General features: G+C 41.4%; 1 protein-coding gene across 1 annotated transcript; it reads left to right on the forward strand.

Annotated features, from left to right (window-relative positions):
- Window positions 1-315: 315 nt before the first annotated feature.
- Window positions 316-10,396, forward strand: BMP15 (bone morphogenetic protein 15; the record flags this gene model as incomplete). Its single annotated transcript, XM_084258516.1, has 2 exons — window positions 316-643; window positions 9,537-10,396. The coding sequence occupies 2 exons, from the start codon at window positions 316-318 to the stop codon at window positions 10,394-10,396; spliced, it is 1,188 nt and encodes a 395-aa protein (XP_084114642.1).
- Between the last annotated feature and the right edge of the window lie 394 nt (window positions 10,397-10,790).

Raw genomic sequence — 10,790 nt, forward strand, 5'->3', positions numbered from 1 at the left:
CCCACCCTGGAGAGCAGGATGGACAGACTGACTTATTCCTGCTACTGTTTCTGTTTGTTTTGATGCAAAGAGGCCAAGTTAGGAGACCTCCCTAAATCCAGGAGCTCCTCCAGAAGAAGCAACACAGAATCGGCCTGCCTGCCTTTGTGTTTGTGTTTTTTTTTTTGTTTTTTTGTTTTTTTGTTTTTTGCTATTTTCTTGCCCTGCCTTTGCAGCTGTGGAGCCAGGATGCGGTTATCTGTGTGAAAGGAAAGGGTCACAGTGCGTCTTTTGGATGTGGGCTGGAGTGTATTGCTGAACGCCAATCCATTCAGGATGGTCCTCCTCAGCATCCTTAGAATCCTCGTTATTTGGGGCCTGGTGCTTTTTATGGAACACAGTGGTCAAATGGCAAAGGTAGGGCAGCCGTCCATGGCCCTCCTGGCTGAAGCGCCCACCTTGCCCCTGATTTGGGAACTGCTAGAAGAAGTCCCTGGCAAGCAGCAGAGCAGACCACGTGTCCTAGGGCATCCCTTGCGGTACATGCTGGAGTTGTACCAGCGTTCAGCTGACATGCGTGGGCACCCTAGGGAGAACCGCACCATCGGGGCAACCATGGTGAGGCTGGTGAGGCCCTTGGCCAACGTGGCAAAGCCTCTCAGAGGTGAGTTATCATGCACCAATACTATCTACTGGAGGGGAGAAGAAAGGGTTTCTGTGAGTTTACTGTCAAGCTTCCTTACCTGGTAGGTGGGTTGTTTTCACAAACTTGGTTTTCAAAGGATGGCAAGCTTGGGGACAGCTGGCTCCAAGGGTACTTCCCTTTAGGGTCCCGACTTAAAAACAGATTGCCTTGGGGCCTGCCTGAAGACTGTCTCCCAGGCCAGGACAACTGATCCCCTGCCTTTCAAAGAAAGTCTTATTACAGGTTATATCACTGAAAACTGTAACTGGAAATATCCAGATACATCGTTGCGGAGGATAGGGTTGTTTGTGTTATTTTATTTATTTATTAAAGATTTATTTATTTATACAAGCACTGGGTACAGTCAGAAGCGCGGGAGGGTGAGAAAATTCACCAGAACAGGGAGCAGAGCAGGCAGAAGGACCGAAGTACACTGCTGAGGGGAGCAGCGGGCGGCAGGAGAGGTCTGCGTGCCATGTGGGACCCTCACCGGGTGGCCGGGGAGCAGCCGGGGATCGAATCGGCGCTGCAGAGGCCATGGGCAACTTCGCAACCCAGTGCTCAACCGCTGCGCCACCGGGGAGGCCCTGTTTGTGTTATTTTATTAGTAGAAGGCAAAGAGTACAGGATGCTGAATTGGAATGTATAAGGCCTCAGAAAGGACAGAAACATGCTGACATCTGAGGGCCTGAATACCTGGCATGGTGAGCATTCACTATTGTATTTAATATTTAACAACAGCTACTATCATTAGTTATCATGGAGCAATTAACATAATCTTTAATTTTTATCTCCAAAAGGGCAGTTTCATTATTTAAAAAAAAAAAAAGGAAAGCCTTGCACAGACACAAGCAGGCAGAAGGAGCTGCCTCTGAAAGAAACAGGCTTGTTAAGAGACGCCTTCTAGACACATGAGGTCCATCTTTGGAGAGTGCCCCAATTAGCATAATCTTTGAAGATAAAGAAACTAAAGTTTGAGAGGTTAAATAACTTGCAAAGATTACACAGACAGTGGGTGACAGTATTTGAGCTTAAGTCTGTCTGATTCTAAAGCTTGTCCCTAATCTGTTTAAGTGTTTAACTGTAGTATCCCAATATCCTTGTTTATGTAGCTTTTCTATTTCAATCATGTTGCTACTTTGGGTTTTTTGGTGCCAAATATATTTTGAAATGTTCTTTGTTTCCATCATGTTTGAATCTGTTTTAAACATCTGCATTAGACACTTTTCCAGGACAGCAGTGGGTCTTGAAGTAGAGAGTCTCTTTAGGGAATAAAAACAGCCATCAGGGCCTCCCCTGGTGGCGCAGCTGTTGAGCGCTGGGCTGCGAAGCTGTGAAGCAGGGCTGTGAAGCTGCCCACAGCCTCTTCAACGCCAGTTCGATCCCTGGCCACTGGCAAGGGTCCCATATGGCGCGCAGACCTCTCCTGCCATGCCCGCTGCTCCCCTCAGCAGTGTTCTTCGTCAGTCTGCCTGTTCTGCTCCCTGCTCTGGCTCTGGTGAATTCTCTCACCCTCCTGCGCTTCTGACTGTACCCAGTGCTTGTATAAATAATAAAAAAGTTAAAAAAATAAAAATAGCTATCAACTTTAAGGAAATCTTGGGAAACTCGTGAGCTGTCTTAAGCCTTTGCTAGTCTTGGAGATGATTGCAGATTTAAACAACAAATATTCCTTCTGGTTTAAACAACAAATATTCCTCCGGATAGCTCTTACTGTGAGCCAGGCATTGGGCAAAATACCTTATAAGCATTATCTTGCTTAATCCTCACCACTGTCACACCCACTGAACAGGTGAAGAAACTGAGGCTCACGGTGACTTGCTATAACACACAGCTACTAATCAGTACAGCTGGCTGTCAAGACCAGGCTTTCAGGCCCCAGAGCCTACGTTTTTAATCATCCTGCTGTGCTGACTCCTAACAGGTTTTAACTGACAATCAGACAGTGTATTTGGGGTGGATATAAGGGGTAAATTACTGCTTCCCTAAACTTTAGGCATCCCCACTGTAGTAGGATGGGTAGGTAATCACATATAGTATTATACAGCATGACAAATACTTTGTAAAATATACGCGGTAGAGCTCCTAGGACTCCAGCAAAGAAATGGGTCGCTAATTCAAGCCAGGAAATGGAAGGCTCAATGGGTAGGTAATTTTGAGCTGGATCTTGGCATTGCATAGAGGCAGAGAAGAGAGAAGTGTATTCTAATTAAGGGTAAATAGATTGGTGTAGGTAGAGATTCACTCAGCAAATGGTCAGCACCTAATCAGTGTCAGGCACTGTTCTAGGTGCCTGCATGCAGATATGATCAGGATAGGCTTTTGTTGTTGTGGGTGAGACAAGTAAACACAAATGACTGCAAATTGTGAGTGCTATTAAATAATGAACTAAGCTGTTTTGATAAAGAATATCACAGAAATCCTCTTTTTAGGTGGGATTGTCAGAGAAGGCATCTTTGAAGAGGTAACATTTAAACTGAGGTCTGTAAAATAATGTCAGGCCTGAAAAGAGTAGAGAGAAGTCTGATTTAAGCAGAGAGAGCAATGTGTACAGAGGTCTAGATGGCAGAAACAATTTCCTCTGACTTGAACAGAAGGAAGATCCCTATGCCTGGAGCCTTGTGAACATTGTGGAAAGTGGTAGGACATGTGACAGATGAAGCGGAGGGATGTGTAGGCCGTTATAAAGATCTGGACTTTATTCCTAAGTATAGCAGCAAGAGCAAGTGGCACAAATTAAGTTTGTACAGAGGGTGCTTAGAATTAGGCCAGTTCCTAGTCTGACTGGGGGACATACTGGTATTTAGGGATTCTGAGAAGGATCCAGAAACAGACGACAAGAGAGCAGGCCCTGGTCTTTCCATCAGGAGATGATCCAGCAGAGTTGAACTTGCCAGGAGAACTATGCCAGGTTCAAGCACACAGGATGTGTGAGTCAGCCGTTTCCTTGAAAAGTTCTGAGCAGACCCTTCCTGGCTCTGATCCTTAGCAACCCCGCCCTGCTCCAGGAAATAATGTTATGTCAAGGTCTGAAAGGAAAGGGCAGTTCCTTACCAGACAGTCTGCTAGAGGTTGGGTTGGGTTCCTTTTCAGGCAGGGTGGGGTAGGTGTATGGGTGGGCCTTTTGGAAAGATTCTTGTAGGAATGGAGTGTGGAATAACTTGAGAAAGTAAACACAGCCTGACTTTGGCCTTGTGTGGATGATGCCTAGTAGCCCAAACTTAGGTATATCAAGCATGAGTTGGAACCTAAGCTTTAAAAATTTTATCCTGATGAACCAAGACATTAAAAATCTCACAAGGACTACACCTGAGAGAAGAGAGCATACATTGTACAAAAATTAAGAATTATGTAAAATATATATAAAATAAAATTTTAGAAAATTTAAAAAGAAATTAAAAATTTCCTGTGTTGGATTCCCCAAGCCTGCTGAAGAATTCCAGGTTTGTAGTTCTGTGGAGAAGGATGATTAGATTAATGAGATATAAATTAACACAGAAACGTTTAGCAATACGATGTATAAGGACTAAGAAAGGTTTTCTTTTACCCCTATAAAACCTAGTTTTTTTTTTGTTTGTTTGCTTGTTTTAGAAATCCTGCCATTGTCTTTATTTTATTATATTATTTATATGTTTTTATATCATTGTTTACATCATTGTTCATTGTTCACTCTCGGGTGTAATCCCTCCAAAATTCCCACAACCAAGACACCTGTGAACCATCACCATAGTTTCTTGTGCTTATCTCTCCAGTTTTGATTCCTCTCCCTTCCCCTCCCCTGCTGAATGTCTCCAATTTATTATTTGCCCTCTCGTTTTCTCTTTTTTTTTTCCTGATCCCTTGTATGTTTTCTCTCTGTTCCTCCTATAAGTGAAGCCATCCGATATTTTTCTCATACCTTCTTTGTATTCTGTGACATTTGCCAAATGGGGGCACAGTTCAGAGTTCTGCAGCCCAGGCTTCTAACCCTTTAACCACTGGGTGTCAGCATTGCAGTTTGGATTATAACTCTTTTTTTTAAAAAAAAAATATATACTTTATTTTATATAATTCTTACATCTTATTCATCTTTGCACAATGTATGCATTTTCATTTTGGTTATATTCCCCATACAAGTGCACCTCCCCCCTTATTTTGACTCTAGTCCTTCCTTTCCCTGTTGCACCCTCCCCCCTCCCCCCCACCCCATAGTGGGTCTCTGGTATATACTTGCTTGTTGATTTTGATTTTTACTTTGTATTGATTAGTCTTTTTCCTGATCTCTTATATAGGTTTTCTAAATTCCTACTATGAGTGAGACCATCCGGTATTTTTCTTTTTCTTTCTGACTTATTTCACTGAGCATGATCCCTTCTAACTATATCCATGTTGCTGCAAACTGCATGTGTTTATCTTTTTGATTGCTGAGTAATATTCCATGGTGTATATGTGCCACATCTTCTTGATCCAGTCATCTATTTTTGGGCATTTGGTTTATTTCCATAGCTTAGCTATTGTAAATTGGGTTGTTTCCATAGCTTAGCTATTATAAATAGTGCTGCTATAAACATAGGCGTGCAGGTGCCCTTTGGAATTACTGTTTCTGTGTCCTTTGGGTAAATACCTAGGAGTGGAATTGCTGGATCATAGGAAAGCTCTATGTGTAGTAGGTCAAGAAATCTCCACACAGCTCTCCATAGTGGTTGGACCAGTTTGCACTCCCACCAGCAGTGCAGGAGAGTTCCTTTTTCTCCACAACCTCGCCAATATTTGTTGTTGCTAGTTTTTTAATATGTGCCATTCTCACTGGTGTGAGATGGTATCTCATTGTAGTTTTGATTTGCATTTCCCTGATTACAAGTGATATTGAACATTTTTTCATATGACTGTTGGCCATTTACATTTCTTCTTCAGAGAAGTTTTTAGCTCTTCTGCCCATTTTTTGACCGTATTATTTTCTTTGTTTTTGTTGAGTTGCATAAGCTCTTTGTAGATTTTTGTGATCAGTCCTTTATCATTAGTGTTGTGTGCAAAAATATTCTCCCAGTCGTTGGGGTTTCTCTTTGTTTTGGTTATTGTCTCCTTTGCTGTGCAGAAGCTCTTTAATTTGATGTAGTCCCAGCTGTTTATCTTTGCCTTCACTATCACTGCTTTGGGTGATGTGTCTGTAAAGATGTCTTTGATGTGCCTGTCATGTAGTGTTTTGCCTATATTTTCTTCTATGTATTTTGTGGTTTCAGGTCTTATGTCTAGTTCTTTAATCCATTTTGAGTTGGTTTTTGTGCATGGTGTGAGGTAGTGGTCAAGCTTCATGCTTTTGCATGTAGCGACCCAGTTTTCCTAGCACCATTTATTGAACAAACTTTCTTTGCTCCAGTGCATATTCTTTGTTCCTTTGTCAAATAATAGTTGACCATAAATCTGTGGGTTTATTTCTGGATTTTCTATTCAATTCCATTGGTCTGTGTGTCTGTTCTTGTTCCAATACTATGCAGTTTTGATGATTATGGCTTTGTAGTACAGTTTGAAGTCTGGGAGTGTAATGCCTCTATTCCCTTCTCTCTCTTTTTTTAAGATTTATTTATTTTTTTTATTTATACAAGCACTGGGGACAGTCAGAAGTGCAGGAGGTTGAGAGAATTCACCAGAGTGGCAAGCAGAGCAGGCAGAAGGACCGAAGCACACTGCTGAGGGGAGCAGCGGGCAGCAGGAGAGGTCTGTGCTCCATGTGGGACCCTCCTCCAGTGGCTGGGGAGCAGCCGGGGATCGAACCGGCACTGAAGAGGCTACAGGCAGCTTCGCAACCCAGCGCTCAACAGCTGCGCCACCCGGGAGGCCCTCCCTTCTCTCTCTCTCTCTCTTTCTTTTTTTTTTTTTCCAGAAGAGCTTTGGCTATTCGGGGTTTTTGGTGATTCCATATAAATTTCATCAATAATTGTTCTATTTCTTTGAAGAATGTCATTGAAATTTTTATTGGAATAGCATTGAATCTGTAGTTTGCTTTTGGTAGGATGGCCATTTTAACAATGTTTATTCTTCCAATCCATGAGCAGGGGATGTCTCTCCATTTCTTTGTGTCTTCTTCTATTTCTTTTAACAGTGTTTTATAGTTTTCATTGTATAGGTCCTTTAACTCTTTTGTTAGATTTATTGCCAAGTATTTGATTTTTTTTGTTTCGATAATAAAAGTGTTTTTTTTATTTCTTCTTTTTCAGATTTATTGTTTGTGTATAAGAAGTCTACTGATTTTTGTGTGTTGATTTTGTATCCTGTCACTTTACTATACTGATTGATTATAACTCTTAATCACTAAGAGGCAGGCACCCTCTAGTAGAATTCTTAGCAAACAAAATATTTATATGACTAAGGGCTTGTTGAAAATGGCATTTAGGGGAATGGTGGTACAATGAATGGGGTAAATAAATAATCATTTCCAGTGAGGATTGGAGAAGAGGTTGATTGAGGGGAAGAGGGAAACAACCCAAGAAGAAAAATTGCCCAAGAAGCAATTCTTTTTAAAAATTAATTTATTATTTTTTTTTATTATATATATATATATATTTTTTTTTACATCATTTCTCATTGTTGCACAATGTATGCATTTTCACCTTGGTTCTAGCCCCCATAAAATTCCCACCACCCTTGTTTTGATCCTGCTCCCTCCTCCACTCCCCCTGTAGTGTATCTCTGGTTTATAGTTGCTTATTGATGTTGATTTTTACTTTATTATAATTACTCTTTTTCCTGGTCTCTTATTTAGGTTTTCCATATGATCCAGCAATTCCACTCCTAGGTATTTACCCGAAGGACACAGAAACATTAATTCCAAAGGGCACCTGCATTCCTATGTTTATAGCAGCACTATTTACAATAGCTAAGCTATGGAAATAACCCAAATGCCCAAAACCAGATGACTGGATCAAGAAGATGTGGTACATATACACAATGGAATATTACTCAGCAATCAAAAAAAGATAAATGCATGCCATTTGCAGCAACATGGGTGGAGCTGGAAGGGATCATGCTCAGTGAAATACACCAGAAAGAAAAAGAAAAATACCGGATGGTCTCACTCATAGCAGGAATTTAGAAGAAGCAATTCTTAAAGTAGAAAGCAATAATGGCAGAATAGCAGCCCCCAATAGAGGGGCACAGACAAAATTATTCTGTGGCCCCTCAACCCTGTGTATTTTAAACTCATTGCAGCCCATAGTCTCCAATATTGGACTAGCGCCCCAAACTGCATTTGATAGGTGACATGAGGACATGTTTTATTAAAAAAATTCTTAAAACAGTTTTTGTATTATATAACATTGCATTTTAACACTATACAAGTTTCAGGTGTGCCTCATTATAAATCATCATCTATATTAAATTATATCATCAGTAAAAGCACAATTCTATCCTTCACTAAACAATTGATCTCTTGTACCTGATTTACCCACCCCCAGATTCCCTTCCTTTCTGTTAACCACTTATTTGGTCCTATAGTCTAAGGGTTTATTTTCATCTGATTGAGTTCATTTATTTTGTTTCTTTATGTACCATATATGAGTAAAATCACAGTGTTTTCCTTTATCCACCTGACTTATTTCACTAAGAATAATACCCCCTGTGTCCATCCATGTTGTTGCAAATGACAGGATTTTCTTTTTTTTTTTTTATAAGGGAGTAGTATTCCATTGTGTGTATATACCACCTCTTTATCCAATCATCTATTGTTGGGCACTTGGGTTGTTTCCAACTCTTGGCTATTGTGAATAATGTCACAGTGAACTTGGGGGTTCACATATTTCTTCAAATTAATGTTTTGGCATTCTTCAGGTAAATACCCAGAAGTGGGATAATTAGATCATGAGCAATTTTCATTTTTATTTTTTGAGGAATCTCCATATTGCTTTCCATAATGACTGCACCAATTTACATTCCCACCAACATTCCACAAGGGTTGTTTTTGCTCATTATCCTCACCAGCTCGTGCCTCTTGTAACTTTGTTATAGCCAGACTACACATAGTTTCACAGGTGTGAGGTGATAGCTCATTGCTATTTTAATTCCCCTAATAATAAGATAATGTATTTCCCTAACGATAAGAGATGATGAACATCTCTTCATGTGCCTACTGGCTATCTGTATGTCCTCTTTGAAGAAGTTTCTATTCAGATCCTGTGCCCACTTTTTAATTGGCCATTTGGTGTTTTTTTTTTTTTTTGTTAATTGTTGAGTTATATGAGGAGTTTATATATTTTTCAATATTAACCCCTTGTGGTATGTGTGAATCTCAAATATCATCTGCCAGTCTGTAGGTTGCTGTTTTGTTTTTAAGGTGGTTTATTTTGAGGAACCAAAGCTTTTCAGTTTGATGTAGTCCCATTTATTTTTGCTTTTGTGTCCCTTGCCATTTGGGTTGGTGGACACATTTTAAGTGCATTTGTCTCAAAGATTTTCTTAATTGGTGACCCTTAAGAGTCAACTAATAATATGATTGAGCCTTTCCCATACACACAATATATACACAACTAAGTCTGTATTTAGGTTGATGCTGTGAGTGATCTAAAAATGAGACACAGTTTTTCTTCTTGAGGGACACAGACTTGGATTCAAATCTTGATTCTGCTATACACTGGTTATGTGCCCTCTGGCATAGCTCCTCTGAGCCTCATTTTCCTTGTCTGCACAATGGAAATAGCTATCTCACCAGGCTATTACACAGAACTAATGCATGTAAAGCATCTAATATGCCAGTAAGTGTTCCATAAACGCCAGCTGTTGTCATGATCTCCAGTTAATTTTAGAGCGGCTTACCGCTCTGTTTGTACTGAGCAGTTTTGTGAGAGAGATGCAGGCTATGAGACAAGAAGCTAATGCTCTCATTTTGCTCCCTCTTATACAGGCCCCTGGTATATACAGACTCTGGACTTTGCTCTGAGACCAAACGGGGTGGTGTACCATCTAGTCCGAGCCACTGTGGTTTACCGCCATCAACTCCACCTAACTCGCTACCACCTCTCCTGCCATGTGGAGCCCTGGGTCCAGAAAAAGCCAACTAACTACTTTTCCCCTTCAGGAAGAGCTTCCTCAAAGCCTTCCCTGCTGTCCAAAGCCTGGGTGGAGATGGATATCACACAGCATATTCAACATAGGCTCTGGAAGCACAAGGGGCGCAGGATTCTCCGGCTCCAGTTCATGTGTCAGCAGCAAAAAGGTACTGAAGTTGTCACGCACCGCTGGCATGGCACTGCATCCTTGGACATTGCCTTTTTGTTACTCTACTTCAACGATACTCATAGAAGTGTTCACAAGGCAAAACTTCTCCCCAGGGGCTTGGAGCAGTTCATGGAAAAGGGTTCTTCTCTTCTCCTGCGGAGGGCCCGGCAAGCAGGCAGCATTACGCCTGAGGTTTCTGGCCCCTCCCAGGAGCGTGATCAGCCTGAAAGCAGCCAGTGTTCCCTCCACCATTTCCAAGTCAGCTTCCACCAACTGGGATGGGACCACTGGATCATTGCACCTCATCTCTATACCCCAAACTACTGTAAGGGGACCTGCCCTCGAGTACTCCGCTCTGGTCTCAATTCTCCCAATCATGCCATCATCCAGAACCTTGTCAATGAGCTGGTAGACCAGAGCGTCCCTCAGCCCTCCTGTGTCCCTTATAAGTACGTTCCCATTAGTATCCTTCTGATTGAGGCAAATGGGAGTATCTTGTACAAGGAGTATGAGGACATGATTGCCCAGTCCTGCACTTGCAGGTGATGACAAAGGTATAGCAGTGTCAAGTGTCCCAAGCAATTGGAGAAGGATTGAAAATAAAGAAATACATATCAACATTAAAGCTTCAAGTGATCCTTTACCCATTCTATGGGTTCTATATCTTCCTTTATATGTCGTTATTTAATCCTCCCCCCCCATTTATAAGTGCCTCACTTTATAAAACCGCTTCTGGTACCAAACACCAGCACATGTAGGCCACTATCTTGTGCCCTTGCTGCTTGGTTAAGATGTTTCTTTTGGAGCTGCCTCTCTAGTGTGACTTTATTGTGACTTTATTGTCTTCTTTATTGTGATGTTGTCAAAAGTCACCAGTCCATGGCGGGCCAACTTTAGAAATTGTCCCTCCAAGACCTGAGGAAGCGGGAGTCTTCCCAGA

This window comes from Talpa europaea (genome assembly GCF_964194135.1).
Source record: "Talpa europaea genome assembly, chromosome: X".
Lineage (NCBI taxonomy): Eukaryota > Metazoa > Chordata > Mammalia > Eulipotyphla > Talpidae > Talpa > Talpa europaea.